The sequence below is a fragment of the Petromyzon marinus genome, chromosome 69, assembly GCF_048934315.1.
Source record: "Petromyzon marinus isolate PM22_M1 ecotype Great Lakes invasive population chromosome 69, UKy_Petmar_22M1.pri1.0, whole genome shotgun sequence".
Lineage (NCBI taxonomy): Eukaryota > Metazoa > Chordata > Hyperoartia > Petromyzontiformes > Petromyzontidae > Petromyzon > Petromyzon marinus.
In genome coordinates this window covers 435001-462857 of record NC_133735.1, presented here as the reverse complement: position 1 = coordinate 462857, position 27857 = coordinate 435001, and the positions used below count along the sequence as shown (strand labels likewise).

At 47.6% G+C, this 27857-nt stretch overlaps 1 protein-coding gene across 2 annotated transcripts in view; it reads right to left on the bottom strand.

The window, feature by feature from the left end:
* Positions 1-4503: 4503 nt before the first annotated feature.
* The window catches only part of LOC142906672 (uncharacterized), a 28488-nt gene continuing 5134 nt past the window's right edge, over positions 4504-27857 (bottom strand). For both annotated transcript variants that reach the window (XM_076054949.1, XM_076054950.1), the window contains exons 3-7: positions 24858-25129; positions 21099-21175; positions 14543-14798; positions 8184-8284; positions 4504-6859 (exon numbers count right to left, since the gene is read on the bottom strand). In XM_076054949.1, coding sequence (XP_075911064.1) covers positions 6584-6859; positions 8184-8284; positions 14543-14798; positions 21099-21175; positions 24858-25129 — 982 coding nt within the window. In that variant the 3' untranslated portion in view covers positions 4504-6583. The remainder of the gene's footprint in view (positions 6860-8183; positions 8285-14542; positions 14799-21098; positions 21176-24857; positions 25130-27857) is intronic.

Sequence of the window (27857 nt, the reverse complement as noted above, 5' to 3'; positions counted from 1 at the left end):
CTCACCACACAGAGACCCATAGACTCACCACACAGAGACCGACAGACTCATCACACAGAGACCCATAGACTCACCACACAGATACCCATAGACTCACCACATAGAGACCCATAGACTCATCACACAGAGACCCATAGACCTACCACACAGAGACCCATAGACTCACCACACATATACCCATAGACTCACCACACAGACACCCATAGACTCATCACACAGAGACCCGTAGACTCATCACACAGAGACCCATAGACTCACCACACAGAGACCCATAGACTCATCACACAGAGACCCATAGACTCACCACACAGAGACCCATAGACTCACCACACAGAGACCCATAGACTCATCACACAGAGACCCATACACCCATCACACAGAGACCCACAGACTCATCACACAGAGACCCATAGACTCATCACACAGAGAACCTAGACTCATCACACAGAGACCCATAGACTCACCACACACAGACCAACAGACTCACCACACAGAGACCCATAGACTCATCACACAGAGACCCATAGACTCACCACACAGAGACCCATAGACTCACCACACAGAGACCCACAGACTCATCACACAGAGACCCATAGACTCATCACACAGACACCCACAGACTCACCAAACAGAGACCCATAGACTCACCACACAGAGACCCATAGATTCACCACACAGAAACCAATAGACTCACCACACAGAGACCCATAGACTCATCACACAGAGACCCATACACTCATCACACAGAGACCCACAGACTCATCACACAGAGACCCATAGACTCATCACACAGAGAACCATAGACTCATCACACAGAGACCCATAGACTCACCACACACTGACCCACAGACTCATCACACAGAGACCCATAGACTCACCACACTGAGACCCACAACCATACACAACACACACACACACGTAACACACACAAAACTCACACACACACAACCATACACAACACACACACACATAACCATACACAACACACACACAACCATACACAACACACACACATGTAACACACACAAACCCACACACACACACAACCATACACAACACACACACACATGTAACACACACAAACCCACACACACACAACCATACACAACCCACACACACAACCATACACAACCCACACACACATGTAACACACACAAACCCGCACACACTACCATACACAACACACACACACAACCATACACAGCACACAACCATACACAACACACACACACAACCATACACAACACACACACAACCATACACAACACACACACAACCATACACAACACACACACACAACCATACACAACACACACACACAACCATACACAACCCACACACACATGTAACACACACAAACCCACACACACATAACCATACACAACACACACACAACCATACACAACACACACACACATGTAACACACACAAACCCACACACACACAACCATACACAACACACACACACACATGTAACACACACAAACCCACACACACACAACCATACACAACACACACACACATGTAACACACACACAACCATACACAACCCACACACACAACCATACACAACCCACACACAACCATACACAACCCACACACACAACCATACACAACCCACACACACACAACACACACACACATGTAACACACACAAACCCACACACACACAACCATACACAACCCACACACAACCATACACAACCCACACACACATAACCATACACAACACACACACAACCATACACAACACACACACACATGTAACACACACAAACCCACACACACAACCATACACAACACACACACATGTAACACACACAAACCCACACACACACAACCATACACAACCCACACACACAACCATACACAACACACACACACATGTAACACACACAAACCCACACACACACAACCATACAAAACACACACATGTAACACACACAAACCCACACACACAACCATACACAACACACACACACACATAACACACACAAACCCACACACATACACAACACACACACACACACATGTAACACACACAAACCCACACACACAACCATACACAACACACACACACATGTAACACACACAAACCCACACACACACAACCATACACAACCCACACACGCACGTAGGGACAGGCGAGTGTAGGCGGGCACGTGCTGCGAAGCTGTTAATCATTGATTTGAGCCCTCTGTATTAGAGGATTCATATTCTCTGAACTTCGTAAGGGACGGTGGTGAGCGGAAAGTGCATTTATTACCAGAATCCACTGAGTGCTTCAGCCCATAAACAGGTTGGCTAATGAGGCAACTAGCCAACGCCTTCACACCCCCCACGCACACAAAGTGAGACTCCACTCACTGTGACACCACTCAGTGTGACTCACTGTGACACCACTCACTGTGACACCACTCACTGTGACTCACTGTGACACCACACACTGTGACTCACTGTGACACCACTCACTGTGACAACACTCACTGTGACTCACTGTGACACCACTCACTGTGACTCACTGTGACACCACTCACTGTGACTCCACTCACTGTGACACCACTCACTGTGACTCACTGTGACACCACTCACTGTGACACCACTCACTGTGACTCACCATGACACCACTCACTGTAACACCACTCACTGTGACTCACTGTGACACCACTCACTGTGACACCACTCACTGTGACTCACTGTGACACCACTCATTGTGACACCACTCACTGTGACTCACTGTCACTCACTGTGACACCACTCACTGTGACACCACTCACTGTAACTCCACTCACTGTGACTCACTGTGACTCAACTCACTGTGACACCACTTACTGTGATACCACTCACTGTGACTCACTGTGACACCACTCACTGTGATACCACTCACTGTGACTCACTGTGACACCACTCACTGTGACACCACTCACTTTGACACCACTCACTGTGACTCACTGTGACACCACTCACTGTGACTCACTGTGACACCACTCACTGTGACTCACTGTGACACCACTCACTGTGACTCACTGTGACACCACTCACTGTGACTCACTGTGACACCACTCACTGTGACACCACTCACTGTAACACCACTCACTCTGACACCACTCACTGTGACACCACTCACTGTGACACCACTCACTGTAACACCACTCACTGTGACACCACTCACAGTGACACCACTCACTGTGACACCACTCACTGTGACTCCACTCACTGTAACACCACTCACTGTAACACCACTCACAGTGACACCACTCACTGTGACATCACTCACTGTGACTCACTGTGACACCACTCACTGTGACTCACTGTGACACCACTCACTGTGACTCCACTCACTGTGACACCACTCACTGTGACTCACTGTGACACCACTCACTGTGACCCACTGTGACACCACTCACTGTGACACCACTCACTGTGACACCACTCACTGTGACTCACTGTAACACCACTCACTGTGACTCACTGTGACACCACTCACTGTGACTCCACTCACTGTGACTCACTGTGACACCACTCACTGTGACACCACTCACTGTGACTCACTGTGACACCACTCACTGTGACTCACTGTGACTCACTGTGACACCACTCAGTGTGACTCACTGTGACACCACTCACTGTGACTCACTGTGACACCACTCACTGTGACACCACTCACTGTGACTCCACTCACTGTGACTCACTGTGACACCACTCACTGTGACTCACTGTGACACCACTCACTGTGACTCCACTCACTGTGACTCACTGTGACACCACTCACTGTGACACCACTCACTGTGACACCATTCACTGTGACTCACTGTGACACCACTCACTGTGACACCACTCACTGTGACTCCACTCATTGTGACACCACTCACTGTGACTCACTGTGAGACCACTCACTGTGACTCACTGTGACACCACTCACTGTGACACCACTCACTGTGACACCACTCACTGTGACTCACTGTGACACCACTCACTGTGACTCACTGTGACACCACTCACTGTGACTCCACTCACTGTGACTCACTGTGACACCACTCACTGTGACACCACTCACTGTGACACCATTTACTGTGACTCACTGTGACACCACTCACTGTGACACCACTCACTGTGACACCACTAACTGTGACTCACTGTGACACCACTCACTGTGACTCACTGTGACTCACTGTGACACCACTCACTGTGACTCACTGTGACACCACTCACTGTGACTCACTGTGACTCACTGTGACACCACTCACTGTGACTCACTGTGACACCACTCACTGTGACTCCACTCACTGTGACACCACTCACTGTGACTCACTATGACACCACTCACTGTGACTCACTGTGACTCCACTCACTGTGACACCACTCACTGTGACTCACTATGACACCACTCACTGTGACTCCACTCACTGTGACACCACTCACTGTGACTCACTGTGACACCACCCACTGTGACACCACTCACTGTGACACCACTCACTGTGACACCACTCACCGTGACACCACTCACTGTGTAGTTTCGACGTTTATTCTCATGCTTAGCTGAACATCACGGGTGAGTTCCTGATGTGAAGTCTAACAACGTTCCAGAGGGGCTACAGAGTTGACATTTTGCGCGCGGAGAGTTGCGTCTGCGTTTAGTATCAGCGGCAACACCGTGACAGGCCCACAGTCATCCAACTTGAGGCCCCACACAATAGGAGTGTTCATAGGAATAGGTTTTTACCCTTTTAACTGGCACAAAAACTGACACCTTTATTCAAGGCAAACATGATGCCTTGAATAAAGGTGTCAGTTTTTGTGCCAGTTAAAAGGGTAAAACGTATTCCTATATCTTGTTACTGGCAAAGGAGGTCTCATAATGGGAGTGTTCATGTTTCGATCTTTCAAGATATTTTCATCTCAGGAGAGTCGCGGTTTTTGTTTTTCTCTCTATGCGGCCGAGCGGTCCGATCACAAAGCCCCTCTGGGAATCAGGGTCGGTGGGGGCCAAAGGTCAAAACGATCGGAGTGTTTGTGCTCACGTGGTACACTCCGCTGGGCCCCGTCTGTCTCCCCGTGTCTCTCTATCGTCTAACTCGGGACAAAGTTGTGCCACGTTCGCCGGGAGGCGTCTACCACCTCGCCCGGTGCGGATGACGTTCGTTGGTTCGATGCCGACCCTGACGCCTGCTGCTGCTGCTGCCGCTGCTTCTGCCGCCGCATATATCGGAGTTTGCGTGTTCACTCTGCTTCCCGTGGTCGCGGGGATTTTTCTGTTTTTGTTCACATTCTGTGCCGGGTATTTGCCTGCTCCACGTTTCCACGCAATGGCGACATCAGCCGCCACTTCGTTGAGCTAACAATCGTGGCCGGGCCCATATCTGGCTGATCACGGGAGCTGTATATGGCAGCGTGCCCTACAGCTGCTTTAGTTTTGACACGTGCGATGACAGTGGGTGACGCCTGCCGGCCTGTGAAGGCGGAATCACGGCTACGGGGCACGGCTAGGTAACGCCGACCAATCAGAGAAGGAGGTGGGGGGTCAGCCGAGAAACTACGGGGACCCGCTCGAAACTTTCAGAGGGAGGGCGTGGCTGGAGGCGGGGCCTAGCCACGCCTGGGGGGGTATATAAGTGGGAGCACGTGGAAGGGCAGAGGGGGACAGGCGTTCGCCTGGGGTTTCTGTGTGTGGGGGTGTCTGTGGGTGGGGGTCTCTGTGGGGGTCTCTGTGGGTGGGGGTCTGTGTAGGTGGGGGTATCTGTGGGTGGGGGTCTCTGTGGGTGGGGGTCTCTGTGGGTGGGGGTGACTGTGGGTGGGGGTCTCTGTGGGTGGGGGTCTCTGTGGGTGGAGGTCTCTGTGTTTGTGGGTTTCTGTGTGAGTGGGGGTCTCTGTGTGTATGTGGGTCTCTGTGTTTGTGGGGGTCTCTGTGTTTGTGGGTCTCTGTGTGAGTGGGGGTCTCTGTGTTTGTGGGTCTCTGTGCTTGTGGGTCTCTGTGTGAGTGGGGGTCTCTGTGTGTTTGTGGGTCTCTGTGTTTGTGGGTCTCTGTGTTTGTGGGTCTCTGTGTGAGTGGGGGTCTCTGTGTTTGTGGGTCTCTGTGTGAGTGGGGGTCTCTGTGTTTGTGGGTCTCTGTGTGAGTGGATCTCTGTGTGAGTGGATCTCTGTGTGTTTGTGGGTCTCTGTGTTTGTGGGTCTCTGTGCGGGTGGGGGTCTCTGTGTTTGTGGGTCTCTGTGTGAGTGGGGGTCTCTGTGTTTGTGGGTCTCTGTGCGGGTGGGGGTCTCTGTGTTTGTGGGTCTCTGTGTGAGTGTGGGTCTCTGTGTTTGTGGGTCTCTGTGTTTGTGGGTCTCTGTGTTTGTGGGTCTCTGTGTTTGTGGGTCTCTGTGTGAGTGGGGGTCTCTGTGTTTGTGGGTCTCTGTGTGAGTGGGGGTCTCTGTGTTTGTGGGTCTCTGTGTGTTTGTGGGTCTCTGTGTTTGTGGGTCTCTGTGGTTGGGGGATCTCAATGGCGTCTCTGGGGACAGAGCGACGTCGAGGGCCGCCATGTTTTGTCACGTGGTGACGGTGAGGGTGACGTCTCTCTCTCCCTCTCTGTCTCCGCGGGGCCGCCCGCTACAACACGGACAGGTCGTGGCAGGACCGGGACTTGGCCTTGAAGGCCCCGCTGGGCCTCGCCGCCGCCGCCGCCGTGGCTGTGACGAGGCGTCCCAGCACGCGACGCGCTCGCTCCGACATCGACTCTCGACGGCATCGCGACGAGGACGACGACGACGAGGAGGAGCTGGCGGTGACGACGGTGGAGGCCGATCGCGAGCGGTGGCGAGCGACACCCGACAGGCGAGGAGCCGCGGCGGAGGCGGAGGAGGAGTGTCCGCTCCTCAAGCGAACCTGCGGGGAGCGGCGGGAGGGAGGGTTGTAGATTTTGAAGCTTTCGTGACTGCAAGGGTCCGTACTCTTTGGTTCTATTCGGTAAAGTCGCGTGGGTGTTTTATTTTTTTTTACCTACGTGACTTTACCGAATAGAAGAGGGAGGGAGAATGTTTCGTTTTTTGTTACCGGGGAAAGGTTCCACCCCAACCGCCCCCCCCCCCACCCACCCGAAACCGCTGGGAGCTGCCGACTGGCTCCGCTTGATTTATTTTTTTAGGGTTCTATCGCAAAAGCGAACCTGGCTGTGCTACCGCCAATGATGGCACCCCCAACGGAGCGGCTGATATCGCCATCGCGTGGAAATTCATCAGAGCTAGCCATGATGCTGTTTGGTTCTTTCGGAAGAAGTCGCGTGCAAAGAAAATGAATTAGATAGTAGAATTACAATGTTTCGATTGTAACACTAGCAAGCGTCATCAGGTAGAATTTGTAGAACAGCAGGAGATCACACAAACTCCACTCACTCACTCTGTAGAACAGGGGGAGATCACACAAACTCCACTCACTCACTCTGTAGAACAGGGGGAGATCACACAAACTTCACTCACTCACTCTGTAGAACAGGGGGAGATCACACAAACTTCACTCACTCACTCTGTAGAACAGGGGGAGATCACACAAACTCCACTCACTCACTCTGTAGAACAGGGGGAGATCACACAAACTCCACTCTGTAGAACAGGGGGAGATCACACAAACACCACTCGCTTACTCTGTAGAACAGAGGGAGATCACACAAACTCCACTCACTCACTCTGTAGAACAGGGGGAGATCACACAAACTCCACTCACTCACTCTGTAGAACAGGGGGAGATCACACAAACTCCACTCACTCTGTAGAACAGGGGGAGATCACACAAACACCACTCGCTTACTCTGTAGAACAGAGGGAGATCACACAAACTCCACTCACTCACTCTGTAGAACAGGGGGAGATCACACAAACTCCACTCACTCACTCTGTAGAACAGGGGGAGATCACACAAACTCCACTCACTCTGTAAAACAGGGGGAGATCACACAAACACCACTCGCTTACTCTGTAGAACAGAGGGAGATCACACAAACTCCACTCACTCACTCTGTAGAACAGGGGGAGATCACACAAACTCCACTCACTCACTCTGTAGAACAGGGGGAGATCACACAAACTCCACTCACTCACTCTGTAGAACAGGGGAAGATCACACAAACTCCACTCACTCACTCTGTAGAACAGGGGGAGTGATCACACAAACTCCACTCACTCTGTAGAACAGGGGGAGTGATCACACACCGTACCTGGCGCACAGCTCCCTGGAATAACTCCGAGACATTGACGGACAGAGCGGCCGATGTCTCAATGAACTTGCAGTCAAACACCGCAGCGCACGCGCGCCCCTCTGCACACTCACGCAGACACACGGAGACAAAGATGCCCTCCGTATGGGGCCTTAAAAGACTGTTGGGGCAAGTGCTGTTAGCGAGGAGCACCATATGAAGGCCGGCACGGTGGCACACGAGGGGGTGGGAAGTGCAGCACCACGGAAAAGTACATTTCCTAAACATCGCACCGGGTACTCATTTGCGGGCTGAGTCGACCTATGGGAGGCCCAGGACCGGTTCAGATCATCACCGGTGTTGGCCCTGCGGGTGGGAATCGAACCCGTGTCGCCGGGTTTATAGCGCAGCGCGCTAACCGCTGCACTATCGCTCCCCACGCACACACAGACACAGTGACACACACATAGACACACACACACACATAGACACAAACATAGACACACACACACACATAGACACACACACACATAGACACACACACAGTGACACACACATAGACACACACAGACACAGTCATACACATATAGACACACACATAGACACACACACACATAGACACACACACACAGTGACACACACAGAGACGCACACACACATAGACGCACACACACACATAGACACACACACACACAGTGACACACACACACATAGACACACACACAGTGACACACACACACACATAGACACACACACAGTGACACACACACACGGGCGGGAATCGAACTTGGTTCTCTGGGTTCGTAGTGCGGCGCTGCGAACCGCTCCGCCACCGTTCCCACGCACGCAAGCACGAGGCAGCTGCCACCACGGGAACTCATCGCAGCTCCTCTTAAACAAACATAGGCACCGCGTTCGCGAGCACAACGGCAGAACCAATTCCTCCGCCGCGGCTGACCATTGCTATAACGCTGTGGGCTCTGTCGTGATGATGTTGTTGTTGTTGTTATTTTCCGTGCAGCAAGGTGCTCTGCAAACCCTCCGGCCGCTATCAAAGGTTTGTTTCACGAAGCCATGCCAGATATATAAGCACAGACGTTTACTCCAACCGAGAAGATGGATACAAATTGAGCAATCATTGGAAGGACGTTATTAAAAAAAACCTTAACTGCTTCATAATTTCACCATTGGAACCTCCTTCGCCAGTAGCAAAATATGATAGTTGTGTTTTTTTATTCACCCTTTTATCCGGCAACAAAACTGACACCTTTTTTGACAAGGAGTCTTGTTTGCATTGACCACAATACCTGCAAACAAAAAAACACACAACTCTGATCATGCATTGGCACTGTCCTTGAAATTGATTGGTCCACACCCGAGACAGCTCTCCATAGAGCCCTAGTCTCACGTGGTGTTGGACCAGAAGACGCCAAAAGGTTTCATAATTTGCCTTGATGTCCGCTTCTCCAGTTTCTTCAGCCTCCTACCCCCAGCAACCCGCTCACTTCCCAGCTCCGGCATTCTCGTCTTGCGGTACCCCATTCCCCTACCCCCCCTCTCTATCTCTCCTCCCTGGCTCCGACCTCCCTCTATAGCCTCTTGATACCAGCAGACCCCCTTTTGCCCACTTCAGCAATCTGTTTCTTGCTGTGGTTGTCCCACCTGATGGCGGACGCTTGTGTTGAGCCCGAAAACGTCACGTGACTTAAATTTATTTCAGACCTATTGTGACTTTACCGAAAGAATCAAAGAGTATGGATCCCCATCATTAGTACTACGTGTGTGGTATGTATGTCGAACCTATAGAATGTCCCCCCCCCCCCCCCCGTTCTACAGATTGAGAGTGAGGTTTCTTCTTGACTTGAAGCTTTCGTGACTGCAATGATCAATACTCTTTGATTCTTTCGGTGAAGTCACGTACGTAGGTGAAAAATAAAAAAAAATAAAGTGAATCAAATCACGACGCCTCCGTCATCAGGTGGGACAGTCACAGCAAATGACTTCTTGCTGTGGCTATCCCACCTGATCACGTAGATGTGTTCAAAGAAAATAACAAAAGATAACAAATAAGCTACGACATTCACGATCGCAAACGTCATAGAATGTTCTTGTAAAAAAATTTTGGTTATTTTTCTTTGAACCTATCTTACGTGACCTTACCGAAACAACCCAAAGAATAAGTGAGGCTCCTGTTTGGCAAGAAAGATCCCGTCGTGTAGCTGCTCATCCCGAGCCATACATGGCCTGATAGTGGCATTGTCTTTGAGCTGTGTAACGCCTTTTGGCGTCCTCTGGCCTAGCACCGATTGAGACGAGTCTCAAAAGAAAGCCGTCTCTGGTGTGGATCAATCAGTTTCAAGGACAATGCATCATCATACTATCAGAGTGTGTGTTTTTCGTTTGCATTTTGACCGCAGGTATTGTGGTTAATGCAGCAACATGAATCCTTGCTGAAAAGGTTCCAGTTTTGTTGCCAGAAAAAACGGGAAAAACCCCCCAATGATTATATTTTGGTACTGGCAAAGGAGGTCTAATGATGATGTAGATGCTTAACCCCGAGCCCTCATCACTTTGATAGTGGCATTGTCTTTGTGCTGTTCGCCTTTTGGCGTCCTCTGGCCTAGCACCGATTGAGATGAGGCTCAAAAGAAAGCCGTCCCTTGGTGTGGACCAATCAGTTTCAAAGTAAAATGCTTCATAAAATACCAGAGCGTGTTTTTGTATGCATGTTCGCCGCAAGTATGCGTGGCACATGAAGACACGATTCCATGGAAAAGGCTTCTGATTGGTGTTTCATTGCGAGAAAGGGTAAAACTAATTATTGTATGGACTTTATATGTTCTCCCACTGTTCTACAGAGTGATAATGAGCAATTGGCGTTTGTATGATCTGCCTCTGTTCGTTTTTTTCTTCAAATAAAATTCATTTATTTCATATTCGTTCCACGTCTGTCATCTCGAGTAAGAACATTCGATCGTGCGCACTCTGATGAGCCCAGTTCAATCAAACGAGAGCCGCAACATATTCTTGGTTCTTTCGGCAAAGTCACGTAGAAGGGAAATAATAAAAGTATAAAACAATTAAATACTCACGAGGTTTCGACTGCAACACAAGCAATCATCATCAGGTGTGAACAACCACAGCAAGAAAATTTGAAAGAAAAAAATATTGCTGTGGTTTTCACACCTGATAATGACTGCTTCATGTGTTGCAGTCGAAACGTCGTGAGAATTCTATTGTTTTATATTTTTTATTATTTTATTGTTTCCCTTCTACGTGGTGGTGACTTTACCAAAAGAACCAAGAATATGAATCCCTGCAGTCACGAAAGCTTTAAACCAAAATTGATGGACTCGTCCATCTGAATAACTGCCAAATCGCTCTCCGTGGTGCTGATGGTAAAAAAACGCCACTTTTTTCAAATTTTCTTGCTGTGTTTTTCACATCTGACGATGATGATTGCTTCTTGTGTTGCAGTCGAAACGTCGTGGGAATTTTATTGTTTTATATTTTTTATTATTTTATTGTTTCCCCTTCTACGTGGTGGTGACTTTACCGAAAGAACCAAGAATATGAATCCCTGCAGTCACGAAAGCTTTAAATCAAGAGAGCAGTAACGTTAAGATTGCAAAGAGACAAACGCCGCTGTTGCTTGTGGCTGCATTTTGCGAAGTTTGGAGCTCCACGCCCTCCCCCCCCACAGCGTTAAATGTTCGACACCGTGACGCGTGACGATGATGCGATGAGGACAAGGGGAGCACGCGGTAATGACAACGGCGAGTAGGGGCGGTCCTGCGAGAGACACCACCCTGAACGATTGCTGCACCAGCCCCTGAGCGGATAATGTCGTCACTACGCCACTGAGGTGTCCATGTGGTGTTCACTTCTCTCGTGTTATCGCCGGAAAACTAAACTAAAACTAAACTAAAACTAAACTAAACTAAAACTAAAATAAAACTAAACTTTAGTTTTAGTTTAGTAAGTTTTAGTTTAGTTTTAGTTTATTTTAGTTTAGTTTTAGTTTAGTTTTAGTTTGTTTTAGTTTAGTTTTAGTTTAGTTTTAGTTTAGTTTTAGTTCAGTTTAGTTTAGTTTTAGTTTAGTTTTAGTTTAGTTTTAGTTTAGTTTTATTTCAGTTTAGTTTAGTTTGAGTTTATTTTAGTTTAGTTTTAGTTTATTTTTAGATTAGTTTTAGTTCAGTATTCGTTTAGTTTTAGTTTAGTTTTAGTTCAGTTCAGTTTAATTTAGTTTTAGTTTAGTTTAGTTTTTAGTTTAGTTTAGTTTTAGTTCAGATTAAGTTTTAGTTTAGTTTTAGTTTAGTTTCAGTTTAAGTTTAGTTTCAGTTTTAGTTTAGTTTTAGTTTAGTTTTAGTTTCAGTTTAGTTTTAGTTTAGTTTTAGTTTATTTTTAGTTTAATTTAGTTTTTAGTTTAGTTTTAGTTCAGTTTTAGTATTAGTTTTAGTTTAGTTTTAGTTTAGTTTTAGTTTAGTTTTAGTTTAGCTTAAGTTTAGTTTTAGTTCAGTTTAGTTTAGTTTTAGTTTAAGTTTGGTTTTAGTTTAGTTTTAGTTTATTTTTAGTTTAGTTTTAATTTAGTTTTTAGTTTAGTTTTAATTTAGTTTAAGTTTAGTTTAGTTTTAGTTTAGTTTTAGTTTATTTTAGTTTTAGTTTAGTTTTTGTTCAGTTTAGTTTTAGTTTAGTTTAGTTTTAGTTTAGTTTAGTTTTAGTTTAGTTTTTAGTTTAGTTTTAGTTTAGTTTTAGTTTAGTTTAAGTTTAGTTTTAGTTTAGTTTTAGTTTATTTTTAGTTTAGTTTAAGTTTTAGTTTAGTTTAGTTTTAGTTTAGTTTCAGTTTAAGTTTAGTTTCAGTTTAAGTTTAGTTTTAGTTATAGTTTTAGTTTAGTTTTAGTTATAGTTTAGTTTTAGTTTAGTTTAGTTTTAGTTTAGTTTAGTTTTAGTTTAGTTTTAGTTTATTTTTAGTTTAGTTTTAGTTTAGTTTTAGTTCAGTATTAGTTTAGTTTAGTTTTAGTTCAGTTCAGTTTAGTTTAGTTTTTAGTTTAGTTTAGTTTTAGTTTAGTTTAGTTTTAGTTTAGTTTAAGTTTAGTTTTAGTTTAGTTTTAGTTTAGTTTCAGTTTAAGTTTAGTTTCAGTTTTAGTTTAGTTTTAGTTTAGTTTTAGTTTCAGTTTAGTTTTAGTTTAGTTTTAGTTTATTTTTAGTTTAATTTAGTTTCAATTTAGTTTTTAGTTAAGTTTAGTTTTAGTTTAGTTTTAGTATTAGTTTAAGTTTAGTTTTAGTTTAGTTTTAGTTTAGTTTTAGTTTAGTTTAAGTTTAGTTTTAGTTCAGTTTAGTTTTAGTTTAGTTTTAGTTTAGTTTCAGTTTAAGTTTAGTTTTAGTTTAGTTTTGGTTTAGTTTTAGTTTCAGTTTAGTTTTAGTTTAGTTTTAGTTTATTTTTAGTTTAGTTTTAATTTAGTTTTTAGTTTAGTTTTAGTTTAAGTTTAGTTTTAGTTTAGTTTTAGTTTAGTTTTAGTTTATTTTAGTTTTAGTTTAGTTTTAGTTTAGTTTAGTTTTAGTTCAGTTTAGTTTTAGTTTAGTTTTAGTTTAGTTTAGTTTTAGTTAGTTTTTAGTTTAGTTTAGTTTAGTTTTAGTTTAGTTTAAGTTTAGTTTTAGTTAAGTTTTAGTTTAGTTTTAGTTTAGTTTTAGTTTATTTTTAGTTTAGTTTAAGTTTTAGTTTAGTTTAGTTTTAGTTTAGTTTAAGTTTAGTTTCAGTTTGAGTTTAGTTTCAGTTTAAGTTTAGTTTTAGTTATAGTTTAGTTTTAGTCAAGTTTTAGTTTTTTCTAGTCCATAACGAGACGGAGCGATACCTCATCGAGCAGATGTTGACTGGGGGATTGGACTCGGAGCCTTGGCTGTAGAGTGAGATGAGAGGGGAGTGGAGTGAGATGAGAGGGGAGTGGAGTGAGATGAGAGGGGAGTGGAGTGAGATGAGAGGGGAGTGGAGTGAGATGAGAGTGGAGTGAGTGGAGTGGGGTGAATTTAGAGTGGAGAGGTAGGAGAGTGCGTGGATGAGAGTGAAGTGAGATGAGAGTGGAGTGAAGTGAGATGAGAGGAGAGTGGAGTGAGTGGAGTGGAGAGGCAGGAGAGTGCGTGGAGGTGAGTGGAGTGAGATGAGAGGAGTGAGATGAGAGTGGAGTGGAGTGAGATGAGAGAGGAGTAAGATGAGATGAGAGTGAGATGAGAGGAGATGAGAGTGGAGGGAGATGAGAGAGGAGTGAGATGAGAATGGAGTGAGATGAGAGTGGAGTGTAGTGAGATGAGAGAGGAGTGAGATGAGAGTGTAGTGAGATGAGAGTGTAGCGGAGTGTAGTGAGATGAGAGCGGAGTCTCCCCACCTTCCTCGGACACGTCCCGTGAGCGCACCAAGTCGCTCTTGTTCCCCACCAGGATGACGGGCGGCTCGCGGGGCCCCGCCGCCCCCTTGGGCCCCGCCGCCCCGCCGGGCCCCAGGCTCGGGCCTCCTCCTCCTCCTCCGCCTCGCCGGAGCGCGAGGCGCAGCTGGGAGGCCCTCTCGAAGGAGGCGCGCTCCGTGACGGAGTAGACGAGGAGGAAGGCGTCCATGCCCCGACTCGCCCGCTTCACGCAGTCGCCCTGCAGCAGGGGGGCAAAGGTCAAAGGCCCCGGGCGGCCTTCAGCAAGACTGGCGGGCGGCAGGCACCGTTAGCGAGCTGGCAGTGGAGCGGCAAACGGAGGGCGACACGCCGCCTTTGTCTCCCCCCCCCCCCCCCCCCCGGTGGAGATGTTTACACGGCGCACGCCGGGTGCTCATTTGAGGCTGAGTCGACCGAGGGGAGGCCCGGCACCGGTTCAGATGATCGTCACCGGTGTTGGCCGTGAGGGGGAATCGAACTCGGGTGGCCAAGTTCATAGCGCAGCACGTAAACCACTACACTACCGTTCCCCATATACACAGACACACGCACAAACACACACAGACACACGCACAGACACACACACAGACACATGCACAGACGCACACACACACGCACAGACACACACAGACACACACAGACACACACACACACAGACACACAGACACACACACACAGACACAACAACAACAACAACAACAACCGCCATTCGCCACTAAGTGGCGGTGACATCACCACGACGCTTGTGCCAGGCTATGTGCACCCTGAGGCCACGTGAAGTGTCGAACGCCCGCTGGCAGGAGGTCACGGGGCAGACCCAGGTGCCACGGGTCGACTGACTGAGATGACTGGCTGATGCACCACCTGTGCCCCCTACTGTGCCAACCAGCTGTGCTTTAGCCACCCGGCGCTCCGCTCGTTGTTCTGAGCGTCGCTCCTCCGCCCTCCGTTGTTGTTGGAGGGCGACTGCCTCCAACTGCCCAGTAGCGTCCTTCACGAGCCTCCTCCACAGAGGCCGATCTTGACACCGCTGGTACCAGTCATCGGCAAGTCCACTCAGCTCCACGTCCTCCTGTACCACATCACTCCATCTCTTCTCTAGCCCGTGCCGCGCCCGCTTAGCCCCCTCAATCCGGCCAAACAAAAGCTGTTTCGGCATGCGGTGGCTGGGCATGCGGGCTACATGACCCAGCCATCGCAGCCTTGCCTGCCGGAGCAGCTCACCGATGGGACCCTGCCCAGATCTTTCAAGGATTTGTGAGCTCCTCACACAATCCAGTCTGGTTAAACCCATAATGGATCGTAGGCAGGCCAGCTTAAATGTTTCCAACCGGCGAAGATGTTCCATTAGGGGGGTCCACGTTTCGCAAGCGTAGAGAAGGGAGGGAATGACCGTGGCTGAGAAGACCTGAAGCTTAGTGCGGAGCGACAGACCAGGTAGCTTCCACACAGCGTTACGCAACCGATGAAAAGATATTGCCGCTCGACTGATTCGGAGTGAGACCTCTGCTGTTAAACTGGAGCCAGTCATAAGCACACTGCCCAGGTATGGGAAACTCTCCACTCTCTCCACAACTGCCCCATCACCGATTGGGAGTTACACAAACACACACACAGACACACACACAGACACACACACAGACACACACATACAGACACACACACATGCAGACACACACATACAGACACACATACAGACACATACAGACAGACACACAGACACACTGTGCACCAGTGGTTCTGAACCTTGGGTGTGCACGCACTCCCCCTAGGGGTGGGTGCGAGACAATGGCCAGTCTGGTGTCCAGCAGGTAAATCACCAGAACACAAATCAAGCATGGGGTGGTAAGTAGCAACTTACATTTTCACTTCAAACTTTCGCGACTGCAGGAATTCCTATTCTCGATGCTTTCGGTAAAGTCACGTAGGTAGGGAAATAAAAATAAAAATCATAAAATTAAAAATTCTAAAATTTAAAATAAAATTATAAAATTAAGGCAAAAGAAAAACTCACGACGTTTCGATCGCAACACAAGCGGCCTTCGTCAGGCGGAGAGCGCTTGAGTGGCCGTGGAAACTTCGTGGATTTATATTTATTTATTTAAAAAAATTTACGTAAACGTGTACTTAATTATTCTTCGTTTCCATCGACGTCACTTTGGCGAAAGAACCAAGACTCAGTAGCAACTCACTTCGTCTTCATCGAGTTCGACGCATTTGTTGACATTGCAACATTTGTGTGAATGAACGAGACCCAGGGGATCGTGTTTGCAATCACCACGACACAAGCAGTCAAAAGTGCAAACAAAAAGAGGCAACTCTGATAATGATATTGGCACTGTCCTTGAATTCGAGGACAGTTGTTTGCATTTTTGACCGCTTGTGTCGTGGTTATCGCAGACATGATGCCTTGAATAAAGGTGTCAGTTTTGTGTGCCAGTTAAAAGGGTAAAAACCTATTACCTATCTTGTTACTGGCAAAGGAGGTCTCATAATGTAAATGCTCACCCCGAGCCCTCAATACCCTGATGGTGCGCTGTTTTTGAGTCGTACGCCTTTTGGCGTCTTTTGGTCCAACACCAGTGGAGACAAAGGGCTCTAAGAAAAGCCGTCTCAGGTGTGGACCAATCAAATTCAAGGACAGTGCCATCATCATTATCAGAGTTGTCTTTTTGTTTGCATTTTTGACTGCTTGTGTTGTGGTTATCGCAAACATAATGCCTTGTATAAAGGTGTCAGTTTTTTTTGTGCCAGCTAAAAGGGTAAAAACCTATTACGAGACCCAGGGGGCTGGAAGGCTGCGGTAAAGTTTCAGAACCACCGCACTAAACTACGAAACGATGCAATGTTTACATCATTAGACCTCCCTTTGCCAGTACCAAAATATCATAATTGGGGGGGTTTTCCCGTTTTTTTTCTGGCAACAAAAATTGAAACTTTTATTTACGAGGATTCATGTCGCTGCATTAACCACAATACTTGCGGTCAAAATGCAAACAAAAAAACAACACACTCTGATAGTATGACGATGATGATGATGCATTGTCCTTGAAAGTGATTGGTCCACACCAAGGGACGGCTTTCTTTTGAGCCTCGACCCAATTGATGCTAGGCCAGAGGACGCCACAAGGCGTTACGCAGCTCCAAGGGCAATGCATCATAAATATATTATCAGAGTGCGTTTGTTTTTTTTGTTGTTTGCATTTTGTGGTGAATACAGCAACATGATTCCTCGTAGGGAAAAAAAGTTTAAGTTTTGTTGGCAGAAAAAAAGTGGGGGGGAGCCCCTCCCCCCTATTATGAATGTTTTATTTATTTATTATAACCAAATTAAGGCCTCACTCTGCTCTTTAGCTCTCTTTCAGAAGCGTTCCTGGCTGTCCCCAAATGATAGCAGATCAACGGAGGGGGCTTCGTCGTCGTCATCGTCATCATCACCGTCACGTGGACATTTACGTCATCACCGTCACGTGGACATTCACGTCGTCACCGTCACGTGGACATTTACGTCATCACCGTCACGTGGACATTCACGTCGTCACCGTCACGTGGACATTCATGTCGTCACCGTCACGTGGACATTTACGTCGTCACCGTCACGTGGACATTTACGTCATCACCGTCACGTGGACATTCACGTCATCACCGTCACGTGGACATTCACGTCATCACCGTCACGTGGACATTTACGTCGTCACCGTCACGTGGACATTTACGTCGTCACCGTCACGTGGACATTTACGTCATCACCGTCACGTGAATATTTACGTCGTCACCGTCACGTGGACATTTACGTCGTCACCATCACGTGGACATTTACGTCGTCACCATCACGTGGACATTCACGTCGTCACCGTCATGTGGACATTCACGTCGTCATCACTGTCACGTGGACATTTACGTCGTCATCACCGTCACGTGGACATTTACGTCGTCACCGTCACGTGGACATTCACGTCGTCACCGTCATGTGGACATTCACGTCGTCACCATCACGTGGACATTTACGTCGTCATCACCGTCACGTGGACATTTACGTCGTCACCGTCACGTGGACATTTACGTCGTCACCGTCACGTGGACATTTACGTCATCACCGTCACGTGGATATTTACGTCGTCACCGTCACGTGGACATTTACGTCATCACCGTCACGTGGATATTTACGTCGTCACCGTCACGTGGACATTTATGTCATCACCGTCACGTGGACATTTACATCGTCATCACCGTCACGTGGACATTTACATCGTCGTCACCGTCACGTGGACATTTACGTCGTCACCGTCACGTGGACATTTACGTCGTCACCATCACGTGGACATTCACGTCGTCACCATCATGTGGACATTCACGTCGTCATCACTGTCACGTGGACATTTACGTCGTCATCACCGTCACGTGGACATTTACGTCGTCACCGTCACGTGGACATTCACGTCGTCACCGTCATGTGGACATTCACGTCGTCACCATCACGTGGACATTTACGTCGTCATCACCGTCACGTGGACATTTACGTCGTCATCACCGTCACGTGGACATTTACGTCGTCACCGTCACGTGGACATTTACGTCGTCACCGTCACGTGGACATTTACGTCATCACCGTCACGTGGATATTTACGTCGTCACCGTCACGTGGACATTTACGTCATCACCGTCACGTGGATATTTACGTCGTCACCGTCACGTGGACATTTACATCATCACCGTCACGTGGACATTTACATCGTCATCACCGTCACATGGACATTTACATCGTCGTCACCGTCACGTGGACATTTACGTCGTCACCGTCACGTGGACATTTACATCATCACCGTCACGTGGACATTCACGTCATCACCATCACGTGGACATTCACGTCATCACCGTCACGTGGACATTTACGTCATCACCGTCATGTGGACATTTACGTCGTCACCGTCACGTGGACATTTACGTCGTCACCGTCACATGGACATTTACGTCATCACCGTCATGTGGACATTCATGTCATCACCGTCACGTGGACATTCACGTCATCACCGTCATGTGGACATTCACGTCATCACCGTCATGTGGACATTTACGTCGTCACCATCACGTGGACATTTACGTCATCACCGTCACGTGGACATTTACGTCGTCATCACCGTCACGTGGACATTTACGTCGTCACCATCACGTGGACATTGACGTCATCATCACCGTCACGTGGACATTTACGTCGTCACCGTCACGTGGACATTTACGTCGTCACCGTCACGTGGACATTTACGTCATCACCATTACGTGGACATTCACGTGTCATCACCATCACGTGGACATTTACATCGATTCTGAATGCTGCGTCGGGGAAAAAAAAGCTGGAGGAGCCAGAGAAACATCCACGCAGTGACCACGGGGAGAGAGAGAGGGACACGCAAAATCCAACTATACAGCAGCAGCAGCAGGCGTCAGGGTCGGGATTAAATCAGGCGTGGTAGTTTACATCCCCAAACCACCGTGATGATGATGAGAGAGAGACACGCAGACTCCAAATATACAGGAGGCATCAGGGTCGGGATTGAACCCACGACCTCCTGTATATCAGGCGATGATAGTTGTAGCGGTGGTGTTGATGATAGTTGTGGTGGTGGTGGTGGTGTTGATAGTTGTAGTGGTGGTGGTGGTGTTGATAGTTGTGGTGGTGGTAGTGGTGTTGATAGTTGTGGTGGTGGTGTTGATAGTTGTGGTGGTGGTGTTGATAGTTGTAGTGGTGGTGTTGATGATAGTTGTGGTGGTCGTGGTGTCGATAGTTGTCGTGGTGGTGGTATTGATAGTTGTAGTGGTGGTATTGATAGTTGTGGTGGTGGTGTTGATAGTTGTGGTGGTGGTGTTGATAGTTGTGGTGGTGGTGGTGTTGATAGTTGTAGTGGTGGTGTTGATGATAGTTGTGGTGGTCGTGGTGTCGATAGTTGCCGTGGTGGTGGTATTGATAGTTGTAGTGGTGGTGGTGGTATTGATAGTTGTGGTGGTGGTGTTGATAGTTGTGGTGGTGTTGATAGTGGTGGTGGTGGTGTTGATAGTTGTAGTGGTGGTGTTGATAGTTGTGGTGGTGGTGCTGGTGTTGATAGTTGTAATGGTGGTGGTGTTGGTGATAGTTGTGGTGGTGCTGGTGTTGATAGTTGTGGTGGTGGTGTTGATAGTTGACATGCAAACTCCAAATATACAGCAGGCATCAGGGTCGGGATTGAACCCACGTCCTCCTGTATACCAGGCGAGTGGTGAGTGGTGAGAGGTGAGTGGTGAGTGGTGAGTGTAGAGTGATGAGTGTAGAATGGTGAGTGGTGATTGTAGCGTGGTGAGTGGTGATTGGTGAGTGTAGAGTGGTGAGTGGTGAGTGTAGAGTGGTGAGTGTAGAGTGGTGAGTGTAGAGTGGTGAGTGATGAGTGGTGAGTGTAGAGTGGTGAGTGTAGAGTGGTGAGTGATGAGTGGTGAGTGTATAGTGGTGAGTGTAGAGTGGTGAGTGTAGAGTGGTGAGTGGTGAGTGTACCTCTGCCCAGGTGTCTTCAACCACCACCATCACCTCCACGCCATCGACTTTCAGCGTGCGCCACCTTGTGCACGCGCCTGGGAGGGCAGGGACGAGGGGCATTGTGGGTAGTGGAGGTGGTTGTGGTGGTGGGGTTGATGGTAGTTGTGGTGGTGGTGGTGGGGTTGATGGTAGTGGTGGTGGGGTTGTTGGTAGTTGTGGTGGTGGTAGTGGTGGGGTTGATGGTAGTTGTGGTGGTGGTAGTGGTGGGGTTGATGGTAGTTGTGGTGGTGGTGGTGGAGTTGATGGTTAGTTGTGGTGGTGGTGGTGGTGGTGGTGGAGTTGATGGTAGTTGTAGTGGTGGTGGTGGAGTTGATGGTAGTTGTGGTGGTGGTGGAGTTGATGGTAGTTGTGGTGGTGGAGTTTATGGTAGTTGTGGTGGTGGTGGAGTTGATGGTAGTTGTGGTGGTGGTGGAGTTGATGGTAGTTGTGGTGGTGGAGTTTATGGTAGTTGTGGTGGTGGTGGTGGAGTTGATGGTAGTTGTGGTGGTGGTGGAGTTGATGGTAGTTGTGGTGGTGGAGTTGATGGTAGTTGTGGTGGTGGAGTTTATGGTAGTCATGGTGGTGGTGGAGTTGATGGTAGTTGTGGTGGTGGTGGAGTTGATGGTTAGTTGTAGTGGTGGTGGTAGTTGTGGTGGTAGTGGAGTTGATGAGAATTGTAGTGGTGGTCCACAATAACATCAATCTCTATTTCCCCCCCTCCCCCCAAAAAAACAAAAGGATCAAACCTATTGTAAATTTGTCATCATTTTGGATCCTGGCAAAAAAAAAGGTCCCACAGATGTAACTCCTCGACCTGGGTCAGTGCTCTGCTACTTCCTTTGGCTTTGTGCTGTTCGCCTTTTGGTGTTCCCCGGTGTAACAAACGTCGTGAGACAAAGCCCCCCCCCCCCATAGAAGTCTCTATCTCTGGTGCGGGCCAATTAGTTCCGAAGACACCGTGTACATTTCTAGATTTGAAGCTTTCGTGACTGCAAGGAGCCATACTCTTTGGTTCTATTGGGTAAAGTCACGTAATAGAACCAAAGAGTACCGCGCACATTGTCAGCGGACGTTGGCTTGTGTGGTTTTTGCCACGAGCGTGCGTGCTTGACGCAGACTTGGTGCCCTGCGAAAGGAATCCATTTGGTGTTTTGCAAAGCTTAGCCGCTGCTTCGTCGCCAGAAATTGGTAAAAAAAAAAAACGATCCTTATTTTTCATCAAGTTTTTTTTGTTTTCCGCACGGGGCAAAAAGGTTCAATTTCGATGTAACCTCTATTAAACCTCTGTGCATCTCCACGTATGTATGTGTGTATGTGAAAGGAAAATTTGCGAATGTGTGTGTCTGTTCGAAACGTTTAGCATACTTCCCGACATGCAACAAACTTGAAATTTGCCATGCGGGTAGCTTCCAGACTGTACACAATGCAAAAAGTATAAAAATAGACTTTTGTATTTGGGGGGGGGGGCGCAATAATGGATATATTTTGCACGGCAAGTGAGCGGTGACGTCACATCTGTGATGTCACCCGCATGCGGCAGCGTCACGTGCCTGCTGACGTCACGCAGTGTGCCTGCTGACGTCACGCATCCCCTCCCCCCCACCCACTCTTTGCATAGTGTTTGCATTTTGACCGCAAGCATTGTGGTGAATGTAGCGGCACGATTATTTGTAAAGAGGTTTCAGTTTTGTTGCCAGAAAAAAGTGAAAAAAACCCTTTATTATTATATTTTGGTACTGGCAAAGGAGGTCTCATTATAATAGAAAAAATGTTTTTATCAGGAAGTGGAACATTTAGGAGACACCGCAAGATATTTTTGGGAAGATGTTTGATGTTTTCTTGTTTAAAAGAACAAAAAAACGTGAAATTGTTCAACAAAAACGCCTGCAAAATGTTATTCGATATGAGCAGCTGTTCTCAGCATCTGCTCGCTCTTGCAGAGTCTCGTCATCGTCTCCGAAGGAGAGGGACAGGCGCATGCCGGCCACACTGATGGGATGCTGATGAGGACGCTGATCAGTGCCGGATTATGCCAGTAGCAAAAGCAGCTCGCTTTTTCAACCTTTTACCTGGCAACAAAACAGCTGTTATGTTGCTAAAACACCAAACTGAAACCATTTACAAGGAATCACGTCTACGTTAACCACAATACTTGCGGTCGAAATGCCAACAACAAAAAAATCACACTCTGATAATGTATGATGATGATGATGATGAAACTGATTGGTCCACACCAGAGACGGCTTTCTTTTGAGCCTCGTCTCACAACGGTGTTAGACCAGAGGACGCCACAAGGCGGTACTTAACGCGGCTGTTTTATTACCAGGTCAGAGTGGGAAAACCTATTCTCATGTTTTGGTAATGGCAAAGGAGGTCCATGATGTACAAAAGTAACTACATATGTAGTAGCTGCACGTGTAGTAGTAGCTACTACACGTGTAGTAGTAAACGTGTAGTAGTAGCTACTACTACACGTGTAGTAGTAGCTACACATGTGTAGTAGCTAACGACATGTGTAGTAGTAGCTACTACTACACGTGTAGTAATAGCTACTACTACACGTGTAGTAGTAGCTACTACTACACGTGTAGTAGCTGCACGTGTAGTAGTAGTTACTACACGTGTAGTAGTAAACGTGTAGTAGTAGCTACACATGTGTAGTAGCTAACGACATGTGTAGTAGTAGCTACTACTACACGTGTAGTAATAGCTACTACTACACGTGTAGTAGTAGCTACTACACGTTTAGTAGTAGCTACTACTACACGTGTAGTAGTAGCTACTACTAAACGTGTAGTAGTAAACGTGTAGTAGTAGCTACTACTACACATGTAGTAGCTAGTAGTAGTAGCTACTACTACACGTGTACTACTACACGCACTGCCTTCATCCGGCACTGATGCTGCTGATGATGATGCTGCTGCTGATGATGCTGCTCATGATGCTGCTCATGATGCTGCTCATGATGCTGCTCATGATGCTGCTCATGATGCTGCTGATTATTATGCTGCTGATGATGCTGCTGCTGATGATGATGATGATGAATCTGATGATGATGATTCTGCTGATGATGCTGCTCCTGATGATGATGAATCTGATGATGCTGATGATGATGCTGCTGCTGCTGATGATGATGATGAATCTGATGATGCTGCTGCTGCTGATGATGCTGCTGATGATGATGAATCTGATGATGCTGCTGCTGATGATTAATCTGATGATGCTGCTGCTGCTGATGATCATGAATCTGATGATGCTGATGATGATGCTGCTCATGATGCTGCTGCTGCTGATGATGCTGCTGGTGATGATGATGCTGCTGATGATGATGCTGCTGCTGCTGCTGATGATGAATCTTATGCTGATGCTGCTGATGCTGCTGCTGCTGATGATGCTGCTGATGCTGCTGCTGCTGATGGTGATGATGCTGCTGATGATGATGGTGATGATGCTGCTGATGATGATGAATCTGATGATGATGCTGCTGATGATGATGATGCTGCTGATGATGATGAATCTAATGCTGCTGCTGATGATGATGAATCTGATGCTGCTGCTGATGATGATGCTGCTGATGCTGATGATGATGAATCTGATGCTGCTGCTGATGATGATGCTGCTGATGCTGATGATGATGAATCTGATGCTGCTGCTGCTGATGATGATGAATCTGATGCTGCTGCTGCTGCTGCTGATGGTGATGATGAATCTGATGCTGATGATGCTGCTGCCACCCACCCGCTTCCTCCCGTTGCCTGGCCCCTCCCGTGAACGCCGCCGCGAGGCTCGACTTGCCCACTCCGCGTGCCCCCAGCACGAGCAGCCTGCAGCTGGGCCGGCCCCCCGGGCTACCCACGTCATCGTTGTCGTCATCGTTGTCGTCATCGTTGTCGTCGTCATCGTCGTCATCGTCGTCGTCATCGTTGTCGTCACTGAGAGCGGCGAGTCGGTCTCGCTCAGCCGCTGGGCACGAGACGCGGCGCGCGGAGGCGGCGTGCAGGGAGGCGCGCCTGGGGGAGGGCGTCATCAGCATCATCATCAGCATCATCATCATCGGTAGCATTATCATCATTAGCATCATCATCAGCATCATCAGCAGCATCATCATCATCGGTAGCATTATCATCATCAGCATCATCATCATCAGCAGCAGCATCATCATCATCGGTAGAATCATCATCGGGAGCATCATCATCAGCATCATCATCATCGGTAGCATCATCATCATCGATAGCATCATCATCAGCAGCAGCAATATCATCAGCAGCAATATCATCATCATCATCATCGGTAGCATCATCATCAGAAGCATCATCATCAGTAGCATCATCATCAGCATCATCAGCATCATCATCGGTAGCATCATCATCATCGGTATCACCATCATCAGTAGCATCATCATCAGCAATATCATCATCGGTAGCATCATCATCATCGGTAGCATCATCATCAGCAGCAATATCATCATCATCATCATCGGTAGCTTCATCATCATCAGAAGCATCATCATCAGTAGCATCATCATCAGCATCATTATCAGTAGCATCATGATCAACATCAGTTGCATCAGCAGTAGCATCATGATCAACATCAGTTGCATCATCATCAGCAGTACCATCATCATTAGCATCATCATCAACATCAGCAGCATCATCATCAGTAGCATCATCATCAGTAGCATCATCATCATCAGGAGCATCATCATCAACATCAGTAGCATCAGAAGTAGCATCAGCAGTAGCATCATCATCAGGAGCATCGACATCAGTATCATCATCAGAAGTAGCATCAACATCACCAGCAGTTGCAGCATCATGATCAGTAGCATCATAAGCAGTAGCATCAGCAGTAGTAGCATCATCATAAGTGCTAGTAACATCGTATTCCTGGTTATTTCGGTAAAGTCACCACGTAGAAGGGAAACAATAAAATAATAAAAAATAATACAATAAAATTATCACGACGTTTCGACTGCAACACAAGCAATCATCATCAGGTGTGAAAACCACAGCAAGAAAATTTGAAAAAAGTGGCGGGTTTTTTTTACGTTAGTACCACGGAGAGCGATTTGGCAGTCATTCAAATGGAAGAGTCCATCTATGTACGGAAAAGCGGAGGGGGGAGACGAAAATAATGGATGCGGTCTGAAAGCCACCTTAAGCGTGAACAATCAATTAAGACCCGAAATGGTTTTTCAAATCCTTCCAATGATTGCTAAGCCAAAATCCATCTTCTCGGTTGAAATTGTTTCTGTTTGTATATGTGGAAAGCCTCATGAACGAATCTCGCATGGTAGCCAGATGGCTTGCAAAGAACCTCTGTCTTGGAGAAGTCAATGCCATGTGAGCCTAATGAATTTTAACAGTGATCTGCCACGGCCGAGTTTGTAGGTGGGGGAGTTGATAGTAGAGACGATGGGACGAAGGGGTGTATCCACTTTATGTATTTTTGGTAAGCCATATAATCTTGGTGGCCTGGCAGCAGAAGGTTTCAACGAGAACTGTTTGGTTTGATCAATTAATGCGGTTGAATCAGAACTGATTTTGTTGGTTTGTATGACGAGGCTGTTGGTGGGATCTCAGATTCATGGACTTTGATGCAGAAGCAGCTTGCAGTCTCAGATCCATGGACTTTGATGCAGGATTAGCTTACAGTCTCAGATCCATGGACTTTGATGTAGGATCAGCTTACAGTCTCAGATCCATGGACTTTGATGCAGGATCAGCTTACAGACTCAGATCCATGGACTTTGATGTAGGATCAGCTTACAGTCTCAGATCCATGGACTTTGATGCAGGATCAGCTTACAGACTCAGATCCATGGACTTTGATGTAGGATCAGCTTACAGTCTCAGATCCATGGACTTTGATGCAGGAGCAGCTTACAGACTCAGATCCATGGACTTTGATGTAGGAGCAGCTTACAGACTCAGATCCATGGACTTTGATGCAGGATCAGCTTACAGACTCAGATCCATGGAACTTTGATGCAGGAGCAGCTTACAGACTCAGATCCATGGAACTTTGATGCAGGAGCAGCTTACAGCCTCATAGCCTCGGCTAAGACTCATCAGGTGAGAAAGCTGATGACGGGGCGCTTGCGTTGCGCCCCGGAACGTCGTGATTTATTTCATTTTCTGCCCCCACGTGGCTTCACCGAAAGAGCCAAAGAGAATTGTGGATACCTGCAGCAACGACAGCTTCAAATCAAATTTGAGTGTTCCCGTCGCTATAAGTCCAGGAATCCACGACTTCAATCTTCTCCATCGTCCTCTCGGACAAAGACAGTTGACGGCATCGCGAGCTTCTGGGATGCACTTCAGGGGCCGTCTGGAACCCTCTTCCTTCCGTCATTATGAAGCCCTCAACCTCCGATGAGCGTCGTTGGCTAGGCACGGTGCGAAAGAAGTTCAAGGCACGCGCGAATGAAGGCATCATTGGTGCCTCCACCTTGTGCACGTTCACTCATCCAGGCGTTACTCTTTCGGCAGCCATCCGACGCTTCTCTCAACAGCACCGTTCATTCAGTTCTTCACAAACACCGCGAGCTACCGACTCCAGCCAACCCACTCCACCCCACGCAACTCCACCCCCCCACCCCCAACAACTCACAACCCCACCCCACCCCACCCACCCCACCCACCCACCTCACTCCACCCACCCCAACCCACCCCACCCACCCCAACCCACCCACCCCACCCACCTCACTCCACCCACCCCACTCCACCCAACCCACCC